The sequence below is a fragment of the Syngnathoides biaculeatus genome, chromosome 16 (assembly GCF_019802595.1).
Source record: "Syngnathoides biaculeatus isolate LvHL_M chromosome 16, ASM1980259v1, whole genome shotgun sequence".
In the NCBI taxonomy this organism is placed as follows: domain Eukaryota; kingdom Metazoa; phylum Chordata; class Actinopteri; order Syngnathiformes; family Syngnathidae; genus Syngnathoides; species Syngnathoides biaculeatus.
In genome coordinates, this window is record NC_084655.1 from 6,619,754 (window position 1) to 6,638,953 (window position 19,200).

The following is a 19,200-nucleotide window of genomic DNA, read 5'->3' on the forward strand; positions in this document are numbered from 1 at the left end:
CAGGGGCACCGCCATTTTGTGGAGTCACATGACCTACGTGCACGGATTTTACGTATGAGGTGCCGCACCAAAGGGTCGGGAAGCTCGCTCACAGGCCCGCCGCTCCCTGGAGCTCGCTCGCTGGGGCTCGGGGAGCTTGCTCACGGCCTCGCTGCTCAGCGGAGCTCGCTTGTCAGACTCCGCTTCATTCTGCCCGAAGAGCCATTCGAATATTCAACATTATGTAATCGAGCCTTTGGTGCAGCACCACATTCGTCACACACACACACACACACACACACACACACACACACACACACACACACACACACAGAGACATATATATATATATATATATATATATATATATATTTTTTTTTTTTAAAGACGTCTGAGGTCTCCTTTTTCACTGCAGGACATTTGAAGGTGTGACAAAGTGAAAAGTTACATATAAAAATCTACACTTACATTCAGACCAAGAAAAGCACAGCTGTTTAAGGTGTTAAAGAGAGCGATAATACCTAATCGGTAACCGGATTCTTCATCTCAAATTGTGCAAAACCTACATGAGTCATCTACTTGTATAATCTATTTTATTAGACGTTTTATTGCACTTTAAAGAAACACCCTGTTTTTCAGCTGTTGCACAGCCAATTATATAATTAGCTTTAGTTTTAGTAATTGGTTTTGTTTCTGGGATGATCAAAAATGCATTTATTTTATATATTTCTATTTATTTGTATTTATATATTTTTGAATATTTATTTGTAAACAATCATGACGGGATTTTATAAAATTCTGCGCTATTTTAGAAAGTGTGTGAACAAGGAGTTCTATAACTTAGATTTGGTCATTTGGCGGCCTCTGTCGTTCAAAGAGGAGAAGCGCAGTTTTATGTACAGTATGGTGTGGTTTGATGTTATATTTATAGTTATAATTATAGTTATAGTTATGTGTAATCGAATGGTTATCCTTTTTTGGGGGGGTCGGGTGCTTAAGATTAACGCCCATAAAAACGAATACATACTTTCAAATATTATTTTTCCACCTAAATTATAACATGCAATACTTATATGGAAACGTGATGATACTACCTTACCGGAAGCAAAAAACGTATTATTCCTGCGTGTTCCTGATGGCACCCCTGACTCACGATTTAACCTTATTCGGCAATTTGTATTGATTAATTCAACGTAAAATAAATACTTTTTAAGGCTTTGTGAATTAGAATTTTTGCCCCTATTAAATTTAGTGGGAGGGTCGAGTACGTACTAGTTTTCCTCTAACTTTTGTTGTGAAAGAGCTTGCCGGAAGCATTAAATGGCGTTCCGTGCACAAGACGTTGTTTTAACTTGGGTGAACCTGTTCGATTTAATACAAAGATGAAGCCTTTATCGTCACTTAAAACCGCCTTTGTATCTTTTATCGTATCATTTATGTGCATTAAGATCGCCTGGTGCAACAATGGCAGGAAGGTACGTGTGTGTCCTTTTACAAATCATTCTATTCGATCTTAGATGAAGCTATTAGCAGTTCGTCCAGTAAGGCTAACGGTTGCTTGTTTGGGTTTCTCCCCCTCTCCATTTCCAGGTTGGCGACGTCCTAGAGTCGGAATTCAGTGATTTCTCCGTGCCTCTAGAACATTCTTTTGAAGTCGGTGAGGAAGAGGTTTTGCTATTTTAGTGTCTTTTGTCTTTTTTTAGGGGTGGCGGTGGCGAAGCAGTTTAAGCCCTACGAAGGAGAAGTAGTAGTACTTCACGACCAGACCCTGTGAAGCTGCGCTCAGTACTCGTATTTCGGGGTGTGCTAAATGTATTTCATGTCATCACTATATTCTGTTCTGACTCTTTGACTTTGCTCTGATGATTGATGAGGTGCGTTTTAACTGAGAACTCTCGCGCGATCTCTGTCCAGATGACGTGGGTAGGTTCCGGGTGCGGGGAACGCTGTTGCTGAAAGCCGGCAGGGAATCCGGAGTGTCTCTGAGTCAGAGCCAATTGTCACTGGACGACAGAGTCAAACTCAGGGTGAGTTCAACCAACAGAAATTTACGTTTTAAAGCCCCACTGATACGGAAAGCTTGATTTTTAATTTTTAAATAATGGTAGCCGGAATGGACCCATCTGTGTTTTCACCACACAACATGATTTTGGTGTATATGGATTTTTGAAACTCCTGCCATGAAAATCCTCTCGAGGGATTTGTTTTGGAGAAGCAGGAAGTGACGTTATCTGCAGGAGCCCACTCAGGCGGCCTTGTGTGTTTATACCAGTTTTACCTGCGGGAAGGTAGCGCTTTGTTCCTTCGTATTAGCCAAAATCCCGGCTCGTTGTATTGCTGGCTATTGTTCGAATACTCTGGAGGATGGATTTACTCTTCATACGTTTCCAAAAGACCCGGTTCGTCATGAAAAATGGATTGCACAGGTGCAAAGGATGAGAGCTTTGAGTTACTAAAAAAGATAATAGTAAATCCTTCTTTTAGCGAGCGACTGGTGGCCAGCCGCGAGCGAGCTCCACTTGCAAGTGACAGGCTGCGAGTGAGCTCTGGTGGCGGGCCGCGGGCGAGCTACAGAGCTCAGTTTGCTGACTACGCTACATACTGTTGGGAAGTCTGTTGTTAGTTAGAAGTGATCCGCATATCATCTAAACATGCCTCGAAACGATGGCGTATTCACTCGATTGTGAGATGTTTTTTTTTCTTCGAAAAGAGATTGTCTATCAGAAGGGTTGTCGTAGAAATCAGAAATCTCTGTTGTTCCTCTCCCATAGCAGGTCCCACTACGTGTTTTCAATGGGGAATGTCCCAGTGTGAGGTCTGCTGATGACGTTGCAATATGCCTACCACTTGGATATTGAATGAGACTTGCGCAACTTTGCGCATGGATGACATGCGCTCCGCTCAATTTTATTTTTTCATATGGACTTTGAAGTGAATGATGTTATGTATTTTTCATTACAATGTCAATTTTACAATGTATATAGGGATGTCAGTGGAGCTTTAAACAGTCCCTTCATATTTGTTCCATTCATTTAGCCATTTATTATTCAAATGAAACTTTTGCATCTATTATGTGTATTAATTATTTTCATTTTTGGATTAATTTAATTCAATCAATACTTAGTTGATTGATATATTGTACATAATACATTGTGATAGCCAAGTGAAGCCTCACCACTGAGGCATTTCTACCAATTGAGCCATCCATCTATCCATCCATCCTTAGCCGCTTATCCTCACAAGGGTTGCGGGGAGTGCTGGAGCCTGTCCCAGCTATCAATGGGCAGGAGGCAGGGTATTGGTTTCCAGCCAATCGCGGGGCACATTGAGACAATAGCTGCACTCACAATCCAACCTAGGGGCGATTTAGTGTGTTCAATTAATCTTGCATGTTTTTGGGACGTGGGAGGAAACCGGAGTGCCTGGAGAAAACACACGCAGACAAGGGGAGAACATGCAAACACAGGCAGGTCCAATTGAGCTCAATAAAGATTAAAAGGTTCAAGGCTTCAATGATGGTGAGATATGATGGACAACTGAAGCATTAGCCATCTCTAAAGAGCTTGACTGAAGCACTGGCATAATTTCCCTATGACAGCAATAAAAGCTCAGAAAAGTCTATCATTATTCAAGTTTTGTTCATTCATACCAAATAATGATTAAATCATTACTACAATAAAATATGTAGAAGCAGATGCAGATATCCCAGAAATGTTTTCAGTGTAACTATATTTCCTTTGAAAAGGCTCATGATGTTGATGACTTTTGACGTAGATGCGCTCTCTTTACGTAAAGAAGTACAGAACATGTGCTTTTGGCATAACTTCCGAACATGCTCAGTACGGTTAACTTGCATTTCCTGTTTCCCGATGAATAGCGGTTGTTTTGGAGCAGGCTTGTTTTGTTACCAATGTTTATGAAATAGACACATAAATTAATGCCAATACTACACAAATCAAGCAACGTCTTTCAGGATCTATGTATTTCTACTCGTAACAAATTTTACGCATGTGATTTATCGTGCTCGACTGAGCAGATTTGTGAATGCGATGGTGCCTGGGTGCATACGCGCCCGTCAAATCACAGTGACTGGACTCAGGTATCCATTGCCCGGACGCGGGACACCGGGGGCCCCTCTGGAGCCAGGCCTGGAGGTGGGGCTCGAAGGCGAGCACCTACTGGCCGGGGCTTTGCCCGTGGGGCTCGGCCGGCCACTGCCCAAAAGGGTCACATGGGTCCCCCTTCCCATGGGCTCACCGCCTGTGGGAGGGGGCATAGGGGCCGGGTGCAATGTTCGCCTTGCTCGGCCTTGGCGATCCGATCCCCGGCGACAGGAACTAGCTCTAGGGACGTGGAATGTCAACTCTCTGGCATGGAAGGAGTCCGAGCTGGTGCTTGAGGTTGAGAAGTTCCAACTAGATATAGTCGGACTCGCCTCTACGCACTTGGGCTCTGGTACCAATCCTCTTGAGAGGAGGTGGACTCCACTCAGGAGTTACCCACAGTGAGAGGCGCTGAACAGGTGTGGATAAACTTATTGCACTCCGGCTCGAAGCCTGTACGTTGTGATTCACCCAGTGGATGAGAGGGTAGCCTCCCTCCGCCTTCGGGTGGGGAGACATATCCTGACTGTTGTTTGTGCCAATGCACCAAACAACGGTTCAGAATACCCACCATTTTTGGAGTCCTCAGAGGGAGTGATGGAGAGCAGTCCCTCTGGGGATTCCATCATCTACTGAGGGACTTCAGTGCCCACATGAGCAATGATAGTGAGACCTGGAAGGGCGTGATTGGAAGAATGACCCCCCTTATCAGAATACGAGTAGTATTCTGTTATCGGACTTACCATGTGTCTTAGATGCTTAAGTGAAGAGAGGGGCGGAGCTGTCAACTGATCACCACCTGGTGGTGAGTTGGCTCCGATGGTGAGGGAAGATGCAGGTCAGACATGGAAGGCTCAAACGTATTGTAAGCATCTGCTTGGAATGGCGGGCAGATTTCCCTGTTGGAAGGAAATTCAACTCTCACCTCCGAAAGATGTTCCTACGGAGGCAGGGGACATTGAGTCTGAGTGGACGATGTAACGCGCCACCATTGCTGAGTCGGCCGACCGGAGGTGTGGCTGTAATGTGGTCAGTGCCTGTCGTGTCAGCAACCCCCAAACATGTTGGTGGACACCAACAATGAGGAATACCGTCAAGCTGAAGAAAGAGTCCTATTGGGCATTTCTGGCCTGTGGGACTCCCAAGGCAGCTGATAAGTACCGGCTGGCCAAGCAGAATGCAGCTTCAGTGAGGCCATGGAGAAAGACTTCAAGATGGCTTTGCAGAAATTCTGGTCCACCATCTGGCGTATTAGTGGGGGGGAGCAGTGTATGGTTAACACTGTGTACAGTGAGGATGGGGCACTGCTGACCTCAACTCTGGACGTTGTGAGTCAGTGGTTAGAAATACTTCGAATACCTCAAATCCACTAGCACTCCTTCTATTAGGAAGTGGAGTTTGGGTTCTCTGAGGCCAACTCTTCTGTCTCTGGGGTTAAGGTTACCGAGGTGGTTAAAAAGCTAGTTCGGAGTTCCTAAAGGCTCTGGATGTTGTAGGGCTGTCCATATTGACACGCCTCTGCAACATCGCGTAGACATTGGGGACAGTGGCTCTGGATTTGCAGACTGGGGTGGTGGTCCCCCTTTTTAAGGAGACCAGAGGGTTTGTTTCAACTACAGGGTGCTCACACTCCTCAGCCTCCCTGGTAAGGTCTATTCAGCGGTGCTGGAGAGGAGGGTCCGTCAGGAAGTCCAATCTCAGATTCAGGACTAGCAATGTGGTTTTCTTCCTGGCCGTGGAACAGTGGACCAGCTCTATACCCTCGACAGGATCCTCGAGGGTGCATGGGAATTCGCCCAACCAGTCTACATATTTTTTACATAATCATAAAAGAAAAGTTGTTTCAATGTTTAAAATACATAATGTGATGTACCTTATCACAGAAAGACTTCGCCTCTCTGTCTGTTTTAAAACTTAAATGTCCCTCATTGGTGCGGAAGTTTGCCCTGTCCTTAATTAAAACAAAAACATTAAAACCTGTAACCTTTGTCGCAGGAAGTGGCGTCGGTGGACGGTCTGTATCGGATCCGAGTGCCTCGGATTTCGCTGCAGGCCGACAGACAGACAGAGCGGCAGATGGATGGATATGTCACCGCGTTTGTCAGAGCTGTAAGCCTTTCAATAATAGTATTCATATTGATTAAAACAGTAATTGTGTGATCATAAGACCTAACATATTTATCATTTTCCCTATTTTTGTCAAAACTTGCAAAATTTCCAAGTCTCACATTATATTGTACTTTTCAGTAATTAAATTAATTCCACAGAATTTCCCACTTTGTTTAATATCATTGAGCAAATGTGAATATCAAACAAATCCAAGTGAATTAAAATACTGTTTTTAAACTTGGGTTTAAATAAGGGAAAAAAATATTCCGTTACCTGCTCTTTTATGATTTAAAAGTAATTAGTCCATCAATCCGTACATCTTCTACCACTTATCCAAGGTCGGGTTGTTAGTTCTTCGGGGGCAATCCCGAGGCGTTCCAAACCCAGCCAAGAGATATAGTCTCTCCAGCGTGTCCTGGGTCATCCACTGGGTCTCCTGCCGGTGAGATGTGGCCAGAACATCTGGCCAGGTAGGTGTCTGAGAAGCATCAAAATCAGACAACCCAGCCACCTCATCTGGCTCCTCTGAATGTGGAGGAGCAGTGGCTCTACTCTGAGCTCCTCCTCGATGACTGAGCTTCTCACCCTATCTCCAAGGGAGAGCCCGGACACCCTGCGGAGGAAACTCATTTCGGTCACTTGTATTAGGGATCATGTGATCATAGGTGAGGGTAGGAATGTAGATTGGTAAAATCCAGAGCTTCACCTTTCGACTTAGGTCCTTCTTGATCACAACAGACCATTATATAGTCCACATCACTTCAGACACTGCACTGATCTGCCTGTCATGCTCATGTTTCATTCTTCCCTTACTCATGAACAAGACCCCAAGATACTTGAACTCCTCCACTTGTTTTAGGATCTCATCCCCGACCTGGAGAGGGCACGCTGCCCTTTTTCCGACTGAGGACCTTGCTTTGTCTGATCCCTCACCTAGGACCTGTTTGTCCTAGCAGGGGCGTAAAGCCCCCAAAAACTTACCTCCCAGGATCATTGGGAAACACAAACCCCGTCCCCTAAGAGGCATTTAGAAGTAATTAGTCCCCTTGTTAAATCATGATTTAAACTTTTGACTAATCACAATTTTTTGGTGTACTTTTACTGATCACAGCCATGTCTGATTACCTCCCAACCTTTTTAATCAAGAAATCGGTCCAACAGAATCTTTACTGACCAAAATCAAGTCAGACAAAAGACCTCAAAATGTTAACAGAATAACACAATCCAATTAAATTGCACAGCAGCCCAAAAAGCTGTGATACTTTTGGGGGGTCAATAAAGTAGAATACATTAAATACTTGAAACTAATACTTAAATAGTAATTAATAAATACTAATTACTAATTAAAATATTAATACTGTCTAATCCTAATACTATTTTTTTCATGCTTAACTGCAAATATGTGGGGTTAACTGTATTTAAAGTATTTCTGTATAAGATTTGACAACCACATCTCTGTGAATAAATATTGTTTTTAACAATAACTATCTTTTTTTGATTCGTTCTTGGTTTTAGTGTGCCATGGTGGAGTCCCACCTGAGTGATGTGATCACGTTGCACACGGACGTGTCGGGCTCACTGATTGGCGTTTCCATTGTCACACTGCATGGAGCCTGCAGGGGGATCGACGTGGAGGACGACATGGACCTGGACCTCTTCAACACCACACTCAATGTCATGGCTCCTGTCAACGCACCCGGGTCAGTCAAGCGACATGTCTTATTTCCAGTCTCTCCTTATTTATTTCTGTTTTAAGCAACTCGCAAGAGAAATAATTACATTAATTACATGATGTAGTGCTGAAACGAATCATTGAGGGGGGAAAAAATGCAATGTTCCATTAAAAAGAAAAAGTATGTGCAATGGCAGCAAGCCAGGAGAAAAGACTATGTAAGAAACATAATTTCCAAAGTTTGGGATCATTTCACCTTAAAAAGAAAAAAAGTGCAATACATCTTCTGTAAAGCACAACTGGCTTTACACAACAGCGTGTCTGTGATCAACAACACAAGGTCTCGATGTTAGCTAATTAACCTCACTTATGAGGCCCGGCCTCAATCTTTTAAAACCATACGTACGCAAAGACCGTTATTAGAGTGTGAGGATGGCAAAAACAAGTAAAAAAAAAAATGCAAATGTCTAATAAATCAAAACCAGTGTTTATCTGTTTGTTTGGGGTAATGGGAGGAATAATTGATTGTAAAAATATTCGATAACTGTAGTCATATAAGACACCACAGTAACAGTGACTGAGTATACTTTTTTTGTTTAATGGCTGGTGATGCATCTTGTGTGTCAGCCTGCATTTCACATCTCACTTTTGTGTCTCCCAGCACTGGGGAGCACTGCAGTTTTTTAGCATGCTTCATGCAGTAAGGCAAAAGGGGAAGCAGACCCAGTGCAGAGTCTTCCCTTACCAGTATCAGTGATGAAAGTCCTCCGGATTTTCCCGGAATTCCGAATTTTTTAATTTTCGTGAGATTTGTTCTGGAAAATTGAGGGAAAATTGCCTAAAATTAATCCGGATATTAGTTAACAACATTGAACGAACATGCTTTTGAGATCGTTGTTTTGCTTTCGCGAGCGTAGCCAAGTTTAGGCACTAACACTAGAAACAGTAACGCCCCTGCCCTCGCATTCTCTCAAGACATTGCTTATTTTGTGTGGTCTTGACATTAATTTACGTGTTTCTTTCATAAACGTTAACTAAACAAGCCAAAACAACCGGTATTCACCCGGAAACAGGAAATGCAAGTTAACCATACTGAGCATGTACGGAGCATGTACGAAAGCGCATGTTCAGAACTGCTTCACATAATGCAAGCGCTTTTACGTCGAAAGTCATCAACATCGTGAGCCATGTCAAAGGAAATTTAGTTACACCAGGGATGCTCATTGCGTCGATCGCGAGGCAGTGTGACGGTGTTAAAAAAAAAAAAAAATAGACTATCATCCTCCTCGTTGCTTTATTCAGGTGTGGCCAATACGTCGAGCGCATGCACATAAAGGCGCATTCTAGCAAGCCGTCCTCCTATTTACGGCAGTCATGTGGTACGTGCACCCCTCAACAATACGTCACGATTGCCGACAGTAATATTTGTTCCAATGTATCGCTAGCTTGTTGCCACGAACGCCGATTATGTTGAACTAACCTTTCAGCATTTTCAAAACATTGCGATTATAGACCGTTCGTGTTTATTCCTTGACAGGCCAGTGGATTTAACTTTTATTCAGATAAAGATTGTCAGATCAAGAATTTTTATTGATGAAAATTTTTAAATACCGTTTTATATCATGTTCTACTAATATCAGTTGAAATTGGAAATGATCATTTCTGAGTTTAAATTTTACTTTTCTATTTTAGTTGTGTATTTTATTTTTAATTTACAGTTATGTTATATTAATCCAGTAAGTTATTTTAAGGCCATCCCTAATCACACCCGCAACTTTATCTGCGAGCATGACTGACCACACCTGTACATTTTTCAAAAGTGTGTGTGTGTCTGTGTGTGTGTGTGTCTCTGTGTGTGTGTATATATATTTTTTAAAGGCATCTCATTATACTGTTAGTATTACTAGATCTATATCTAAGATAGTGAGCAATGTGGTCGAGTATATCAGTACAACGTGATGTAACACGTTTGAGACTTAAATGTTAATAATAATTACTACAGATCAACTTCTTGTTGATGAAATGTGTTTTTGTGCCATCCAGTGATAGAGGGACTGGGGGCAAAAAAATCAGGGCTTGGCCCTTGGGGAACTTCTGCCCAATTTTTTTTGGGTCAGGATTTAGAAATTTTACTTTCAATTTTTGTCTGAATTTTGTTCACAGATATCGCCAGAATGCACAACAGCCGTCCATTTTTTTCAAACATTTCACGAGGGGGAATCCCCACGGACCCCCCTAGTGCTTGCATTTGTATTTTCATGAAAGTCCACTTTCATCTCTACAGTACATAGCCTTTCTGTAGCAAGTCTTATTGAAGGTCCACCACGTGGCAAAACCCAAAATCTGGGGCCAGTTTGCACCCAGGCTCAATCTATAAGGCTGCTCTTTTTCCCTCTTCCCCTCACTACTGGCTTGTGGTTACTTTGGGAGAGGTTAAGGCTATGGGAGCTAACCCAGACAGAAAACCAGGAATGGAACCACTATGTTCTTAGGAGTGGGCTGAAATAAAAATTAATCATTGCATCGCAATTGTCCTCTCACCAAATCAATATCAATTCCTGAATTGATTCACCTCCTGGGCAGTCAGGGCATGCTTTGTGTGTGCTTCTCATTGAAAGGATTAAGAAATGCACTTCTTCTTCTTCTTTTCCTTTCGACTTGTCCCGTTAGGGGTCGCCACAGCGTGTGATCCTTTGCCATCTTAGCCTATCTCCTGCATCTTCCTCTCTAACCCCAACTGCCCTCATGTCTTCCCTCACCACATCCATAAACCCTCTCTTTGGTCTTCTTCTCGCCCTTTTGCCTGGCAGCTCCATCCTCAGCACCCGAGCACCAATATACTCACTCTCTCGCCTCTGAACATGTCCAAACCATCTAAGTGTGCTCCCACTAACCTTGTCTCCAAAACATCCAACTTTGGCTGTCACTCTAATGAGCTCATTACTAATCCTATCCAACCTGCTCACTCCGAGCGAGAATCTCAACATCATTTCTGCCACCTCCAGTTCTGCTACCTGTTTTTTCTTCAGTGCCACCGTCTCTAATCCGTACATCATGGCCGGCCTCACCACTGTTTTGGAAACTTTGCCCTTCATCCTAGCAGAGACTCTTCTGTCACATAGAACACCAGACACCTTTCGCCAGCTGTTCCAACCTGCTTGGACCCGTTTCTTCACTTCCTTACCACACTCACCATTGCTCTGGATTGTAGACCCTAAATATTTGAAGTCGTCCACCCTCGCTATCTCTTCTTCCTGTAGCCTCACTCTTCCCCCTCCACTTTTCTCATTCACGCACATATATTCTGTTATACTTCGGCTAATCTTCATTCCTCTCCTTTCCAGTGCATGTCTCCATCTTTCTAATTGTTCCTCTGCATGCTCCCTGCTTTCACTGCATATCACTATCTGCGAACATCATGGTCCAAGGGGATTCCAGTCTAACCTCATCTGTCAGCCTATCCATTACCACTGCAAACAGGAAGGGGCTCAGACCTGATCCCTGATGCAGTCCCACCTCCACTTTAAACTCTTCTGACAACTCTACGGCACATCTCACTGCTGTTCTCCTGCCCTCATACATGTCCTATACTATTCTAACATATTTCTCCGCCACACCAAACTTATGCATGCAGTATTGTAGTTCCTCTCTTGGTACTCTGTCATGGGCTTTCTCTAGATCCACAAAGACACAATATAGCTCCTGCTGACCTTCTCTGTACTTTTCCACGAGCATCCTCAAGGCAAATAATGCATCTGTGGTACTCTTTCTAGGCATGAAACCATACAGTCCTCTCAGTATCCCACTTCTTCTTCGCTAATCTCTTTCCTTGTGTGACTCCCTGTATTTTTGGGTTCTACCACCAAGTCTCCTTCTCCCCTTTCTTACCAAAAGACACCAAGTACTCTCCTGCCTGTCTCTCTGATTACCTTGGCTGTCGTTGTCCAGTCTTCCGGGAGCTTCTGCTGTCCATCGAGAGCCCGTCTTACCTCTTTCCGAAAGGCCGCACAACATTCTTCCTTTCTCAGCTTCCACCACTTGGTTCTCTGCTCTACCTTTGTCTTCTTAATCTTCCTACCCACCACCAGAGTCATCCTACACACTACCATCCTATGCTGTCGAGCTACACTCTCCCCTACCACTACTTTACAGTCAGTAACCTCCTTCAGATTACATCGTCTGCACAAAATATAATCCACCTGCGTGCTTCTATCTCCACTCTTGTAGGTCACTATATGTTCCTCCCTCTTCTGGAAATAAGTGTCCACTACAGCCATCTCCATTCTTTTTGCAAAGTCCACCACCATCTGTCCCTCAAAGTTCCTTTCCTGAATGCCGTACTTACCCATCACTTCTTCATTGTCCTTGTTTCCTTTACCAATATGTCCATTACAATCTACACCAATCACAACTCTCTCGCTGTATGGGATGCTCAGAACTACTACATCTAGTTTCTTCCAGAAATTCTCTTTCAATTCTATGTCACATCCTACCTGTGGGGCATAGCCGCTAACCACATTATACATAACACCCTCAATTTCAAATTTTAGTCTCATCACTCGATCTGATACTCTTTTCACCTCCAAGACATTCTTAGCCAGCTCTTCCTTTAAAATAACCCCTACTCCATTTCACTTCCCATCTACTCCGTGGTAGAATAATTTAAACCCTGCTCCTAAACCTCTAGCCTTACTACCTTTCCACCTGCTCTCTTGGATGCACAACCTTTCTCCTAATCATCATGTCAACCAACTCCTGAGCTTTTCCTGTCATGGTCCCAACATTCAAAGTCCCTACACTCAGTTGTAGGCTCTGTGCATTCCTCTTTTTCTTCTGACGATGGATCGGGTTTCCGGTTTAAGACATGCACTCAACCCAAGAAAAACAAAATGGCAACAAATGCAAGCGGCAGTGATGCGAAGCCAGCACCTTAAAATTTTAAACCCTATACCAATCTCTCTGATCAAAGTGGTGTAGTCTAGTTATCAGTATAAAAGACATCTGTTCACAACTTCAAACAGTCATACTCCAAACTCCACGATGCTCAAGACCAAAGATCTGTCAAAGGACACCAAAAACAAATTTGTAGACCTATACCAGACAAGGAAGAATGAGTCTGTAATAGGTAAACAGCTTAGTGTGAAGAAATAACTGTAGGAGCAATTATTAGGAAATGGAAGACACACAAGACCTTTTGATAATCTCCCTCAGCTCTGCCTCCATTCAAGATCTCACCTCATAGGGTTAAAATTATTACAAGAACGGTGAGCAAAAGTCCCCGAAGCCCATGGGGGGCATGGTGACGTGCAGAGAGCTGGGACCAAAGCAACCAAGGGTCCTATCAGTAACACATTACACTGCCAGGGACTCAAATGCTGCAGGTCCAGACGCCCCCCATGCTTAAAACAGTCCATGTCCAGCCCCATCTGAAGTACCGTAATTTCCGGCCGACAGAGCGCACCAGATTGATTATAAGCCTCACCCAAAACATTTGTAAAGGAAATATCATTTGGTACATACATAAGCCACACTTGTGTAAAAGCCACAAGTGCCCACATTGAAACCCACAATGAAACGAGATATAAAGACGATACACAGAGTTTTCAAAGTTTTAATACCTTAGCTTAACATAGCAATAACACGGTAGTACGAACAGGGCTGTTATTAAAAAAAAAAAAAAAAAAAAAAAAAAAAAACAGCGGCAGCTACAAAGTAGCAACATGGTAGCACAGGACTAACAGAGCCGGTGAAACAAAAAAATACCTAAATCACTGAGACGCATCAGTAACACACCAGAAACACGTTTGCGCGGCACTAACAGGGCTGGTTTAAAAAAAAAAAAAAACATCGGTAAAAATCACGTAGACACGGCAGTAACACACAGGCAACACGCTAACAGAGACGGTTTAAAAAAAAAAAACATATCAGTAAAAATGACTGGGACATGGCAGTAATACAGCAGCAACATGCTAGCACAGCGCTAATGTTAACAGCACTAAAAGGGCAGGTTAAAAAAAAAAAAAACATGCCTGTAATAGTCACTTCCTCGGCACATATGGTCTCACTCTTACCTTTTCCACTCGAGTGCCCTCTTGCACAAATTAACCGCATCACCGCATAAGCCGCGGGGTTAGATGTCTGTGAAAAAAGTTGGGGTTCATAGGCCGGAAATTACGGTATGTTTAAAAAAACTTTTGCATGATCTTGAAGAGGATTGGGAGAATATCATATGGTAAGATGAAACCAGAATACAACATTGTGGTAAAAATGCAACTTGGTGTGTTTGGACGAGAAGGAATGCTGTTGCATCCAAAGGATACCATACCTACAGTGAAGGTGTGGGGTTGGAAAGGTCATGCTTTGGGGATATTTTTCTGCAAAGTGACCAGGATGACAGATATGTGAAAAGGAAAGAATGAATGGGGCCATGTGTTGTGAGATTTTGAGTGAATATTATCCTTCAGCAAGGGCGTTGAAGATGAAACGGGGCTGGGTCTTTAAGCATATCAATGATCCCAAACACACCGCCTTGGAAACAAAGGGGTGCCTTCATAAGAAGCATTTCAAGATCCTGAAGCGGCATAGCTAGTGTCTAGATCTCAACCCCGTTGAAAATCTATGTTGGCCAGCAACTGCCCCATCACTACTCCACAGATCTGTATGGAGGAAGTGTGTGTGAAGATCTATTATAACCATTTAGCTGCTTATCCTCTCAAGGGTCACGGGTGCCTATCCCAGTTATCTTCAAGAAGGAGGCAGGGTACAATGAACTGGTTGACAGCCAATGGCAGGGCACTTGGACACTAACAACAGGGACTTACAAAAAATGCTTGACTTCTGTCAATGCTAACAAAAATGAAGTCAATAACTTTTGTTTTTCACCAAATAATTATTTTCCACTTTCATTTGCTAATAAAGGCTTTAAAGATCAGACATGGTTTTCTGATTTATTTTTTTCCTCCTTTCATAGGCATGGAGCCCCAGACTTGACATGGGAAAAAATATCCTAGTTTGTGTGCACAAATTAGTTGTTGCACAAACTACTTTGTTGTGCTTATGAAATTGTTACAGCATGTGCCCAAAGTAATTGTTCGTCCAAGTGATATACTTATTGTGTGTGCACAAAGTAGCCGTTGGTCCTTACTGGACTAGAAGGTAACCAAACTTTTGCTTTTACTGACTTCAAAAGACCGACCCAGCTGAAACTGCAAGATGTATACGATGTTATGTCAGGGGCTCTGGACATAGGTCAGGTATACCGATCATGAAAATTACAGGCCTCTGTAATATTTTTAAGTGGAGAAAAATTTGCACAATTAATAGCTGACTAAATATTTATTTGCCCCACTGTAAGTATGGCAGAATCATTACTTTTATTCCCATTTCCAAGAATGAAAAAATATTTTGGTTTTAAGCACTCTCGTGTGTGTGTGTGTGTGTGTGTGTGTGTGTGTGTTGTGTGTGTGTGTGTGTGTGTGTGTGTGTGTGTGTGTTTATACAGAACTATTTTTTTTCTATTTCTTTTGTACTCCATCTGCTCAGTTAGAATATTGTCTCATAAACAATGTTTGTTTTATTCCTCAACAATGTGATGTAAGATTCCAAATATGTATGTCTCACTAAATCTATCAAAGCAATTATCAAATGTGAACCTAAAGCGATTTAAATCACAAACTAAAGAATCCAAATCAAATTGAATCATAGCGTCAAGAATCTAAACTTAAATGAATTGTAAGGTTCTTAACAATGCCAAACCGTTTTTTGTGTGTCTGTGGTGTATTAGTCTCCCTTTCTTTTTTCGTCTGTCTCCACCTGTTAGTATCAGCTGCAGATAAGTCGTACAAATCTTGGCATTTTTTTCCCATCAGGATTCAGCCCCCCTCTCACCACTCACTTGTATGTTTTTCCCTTTCTGATTTCTAACTGCAAAAAAAAAAAAAAAATGTCCTTGCAGACCCGAGACGGCGCTGTTCCTGGAGCGTATGGAACAGGAGTCGGAGAAGAAAGGAAAGAATCCCCAGGAGCAGAAGTCTTTCTTCGCTAAATACGTGCGTGGATCCCACACCCCATCTCCTTGTCATCCTCAGAGTTTAGCCTGTCTTTCCCTCTCATCAAACTTCCATCTTTTTACTTCTACAAACGCTCTGAGAATTGAATTTATACAATAGTGCTTCCTCGGTCGTAATGTAACACCTTTGCCTGAACGTGGCGCTGTCTGGTGGCCTGCCGTGTGTCATCCTGACCGTTGTGTGCTGCTTGCTGTGCTGTGTTGCAGTGGTATTTGATACTGGGAGGCGCCATCTTCCTCATGGCTTCCAACTCAGCACAGCCCCCAGCAGGGGGAGCCAGAGAGCAGAGTTGAACCCCTCTCACTGGAAGTAAACATGAGAATGCTTTATTATAGCTCCTCTTCCTCCTCATCCTTATTTCCTCACACAGTGGCAATTCACATGCAGAAAGACAGGGCATCCTTTAGGTTTAAGGAAGGAAAGTACAGTGTTTAGAGCTCCATTTTCATAAAACAACTGTAATATCAACGTGGACGCACACGACATTGTGGGGCACCCATGTTTGAGTCATGCCTCTGTAGGTGCTGCTCAGTGTCCGTTAAAGTGATATTACATACCCTCTGCGTATTTGCAATGCTTTCAAAGTGCTTTGAAAAAGTATTTGCCCCTTCTCAAATTACGCCCCCCCCTCCCCAGTTTCCCCACTTTAAGATCAGCAAACAACGGTAAATGTCAGACCGAGATAACCCACGTAAATATAAAATTGACATTTTAAATGGTGATTTATTAAACAAAATTTCCCCCTAACCCTCCACCCTGGCAGCACGGTGGCCCATCTGGTTAGATCATTGGCCTCACAGTTCTGAGGACTAGGGTTCAAATCCTTGCACTGCCTGTGTGGAGTTTGCATGTTCTCTGGGCACTCCACTTTCCTCCCACATCCCAAAAACATGCATTACTTGGAGAGTCTAAATTGCCCCCAGGTGTGATTGTGAGGGCGACTTGTTGTCTGTCGCTTTGTGCCCTGCATTTGGCTGGCAACCAGTTATGGGTGTACCCCACTTCCTGCCCGAAGATAGCTGGGATGGGCTCTAGCACTTCCATAACACTTGTGAGGATAAGCAGCTCATAAATTGGATTGGATGGATTGATTGATTGATTGATGAAGTTTCCCTTCACTGTGGGTTTGAGTTCATTTTCTCTTACCAAACCCAAAATTGGTTACATCCAGACCTGTTCAATAAAGAACACTCAAATAGACCGTGACAAAGTGAAGTTGGCCAAAAGATTTCAAATAGCTGCAACAAAATGTCAAGAATCAATGAAATTTAAGAACAGATGAGAAATAGAGATGTATCATTTTGCAAAGGGTTACAAAGTCATTTGTAAAGTTCCAATAAGCCACAGTGAGTGTCATTATCCACGAATGAAGAAAAGATGGAACAGTGATGAAACCTCCCCAAGAGTGGCGAGCCTCCAAAAATTACCCGAAGAGCACTCATCCAGGAGGTCAGAAAGGAACCCAAAACAACATCGTAAGAACTTATGGTCTTCCTTGCTTCAGTTAATGTCAGTGTTCATGATTCAACAATAAGGAAGTGCCTTGGGGAAATAAAAAGGTGTCTGTGGTAGAGTTCCAAGGTGAAAACCACTGGTGACGAAAAAGAAGGAAAAAAGCTCATCTTTCTTTTGCAAAAAAAAAAAAATCCTGAATGATTCCCAAGTCAACTTCTGATTGGCATAAAAAAAAAATATGGTTTTGGAGTTTAGTCAAAGTCCAGAATCGAATCTGATCAAAATGCTTTGGCACCACCTTTAACCCTTTCCGGGAAGGGGCTACAAATTTGCCACAGGTTTAATATAATCAAAAATTTCAAGTCCAGAGTATCATTTTCTGAAAGTATCAGATTTTTCTCTCTGTAAAATTGTATTTGGTCCAGAGAGGGTTAAAAGGTCGTCCCTGCTCGAAAACCATCAATTGTAGGTGAAAGAAAACAATCGTGCAAGACGTGGGCCAAAATAGCTCAACTATGTGAAAGGGTTATTTATTGCAGTTGTTGCTGCAAGTAGCTTTGAATATTTTTTTTCCCCCTTTATGAATAAAAACACCTCTACAAATAGCATTTTATGTTTACTTTGGTTCTCTTTAATATCTACATTTTTTTTGAGAAACTATGCAAAGAAATGAGAATTTGAGAAAGGGGGAAACACTTATTTACAGCATCTTGTGACTTCACTGAGTCAGGTCGAGGCTAAAAAGTACTTTGCAGTCATCTTGTGGCATCTATAAGCAGTGATACATCTTTAGGGAAATTTTTTTCCCCTCAAGGGGAGAGTGTTTATTATCCAGTATTCCCGGCAGGGCTCGCTTACTGGACATACGCAACATTGTAGGTTAACTGTATCTCAGCTGAACCTCAGTAAGTGCTTCTGTTTTGGTTAGCGTCAGAAACATAATCGTTGGCGGTATCGGTTGTAGTAAGTTGACGCCGCGTATCACACCCATATTGAGGTTTGGGAGGGGGTGTATTTGAGAGTACAGTCAATTGACAGTTTCAGGAGCAGCGTCTATCATAGCGGAGGCCACTATTTGAGGAAATACTGTGCTCTCTAAAATTTTAAAAATTGGGAATTACTAACAGAATGTGAATGTATGGAGTTTGTGTCGTGACTCATGGTCTACATAACCACTAACAAAACTGCTAACCCGATTTTCTTATTCTTGTTGACAATAATATGGATTAAAGTAAGAGTTAAATTTTTTCTTTGTTTTCCAGTGGATGTATATTGTGCCTCTGGTTCTCTTCCTGATGATGTCAGGTGCTCAGGACCAATCAGGCGGTGGAGCTGGTGGCGGGGGAGCAGCCAATGGTGGTGGGCGATGATCAACCACTAATGTTTTTTTTTTTTTTTTTTTTTAAATTCTCTTGATCCGCTGTACATGTTATTGTAAGCTTTTAATTTTTTTGAATACCACCTTAAAGAGAATAAAATATTTATGACCTTAACTAGATTGAAGTGGTTTGAATTTGCATGAAGTGGTAACAGCGTTCATTTTAAATTCAAACACCAACAAATAACGTAGTTTTTTTTTTCCAGACTTGAACCCATTTTATACAAATACAGCTCCATTATACTGTATCTAGAATTTTTCAAATATGTTCGTGATTGTTTACAGCTTGTATTTCAAAATCTCGCTTTACCAGGTATGCTGACAGGTTTTTTTTTTTTTTTTTTTTAACAATTGTCCACTTTCCAAGCCACTTATCCTCATAAGTGTAACAGAAGTGCCGAACCCTGTCCCAGCTATTGTCAGGTGAAAAGCCTG

General features: G+C 42.5%; 1 protein-coding gene across 2 annotated transcripts; it reads left to right on the plus strand.

Annotated features, from left to right (window-relative positions):
• The first annotated feature begins 1,236 nt into the window (after positions 1 to 1,236).
• Positions 1,237 to 18,866, plus strand: emc10 (ER membrane protein complex subunit 10). Of its 2 annotated transcripts, XM_061846634.1 has the most exons (8): positions 1,247 to 1,454; positions 1,570 to 1,636; positions 1,894 to 2,006; positions 6,078 to 6,191; positions 7,707 to 7,891; positions 15,818 to 15,911; positions 16,139 to 16,241; positions 18,650 to 18,786. In XM_061846634.1, the coding sequence occupies exons 1-7, from the start codon at positions 1,362 to 1,364 to the stop codon at positions 16,223 to 16,225; spliced, it is 753 nt and encodes a 250-aa protein (XP_061702618.1). In that variant the 5' UTR covers positions 1,247 to 1,361; the 3' UTR covers positions 16,226 to 16,241; positions 18,650 to 18,786. The 2 variants fall into 2 exon arrangements, with proteins under 2 accessions (XP_061702617.1, XP_061702618.1); XM_061846633.1 differs by lacking the exon at positions 16,139 to 16,241 and having other exon boundaries at positions 1,237 to 1,454; positions 18,650 to 18,866.
• Positions 18,867 to 19,200: the final 334 nt, after the last annotated feature.

Excerpts from the sequence above, each read along its gene's own strand:
- emc10 (XM_061846633.1), top strand. The coding sequence starts at position 1,362 with ATGAAGCCTTTATCGTCACTTAAAACCGCCTTTGTATCTTTTATCGTA. Across the intron at positions 1,455-1,569 it reads GGTGCAACAATGGCAGGAAG|GTTGGCGACGTCCTAGAGTC; the intron begins GTACGTGTGTGT and ends CTCCATTTCCAG. Across the intron at positions 6,192-7,706 it reads TCACCGCGTTTGTCAGAGCT|TGTGCCATGGTGGAGTCCCA; the intron begins GTAAGCCTTTCA and ends TCTTGGTTTTAG.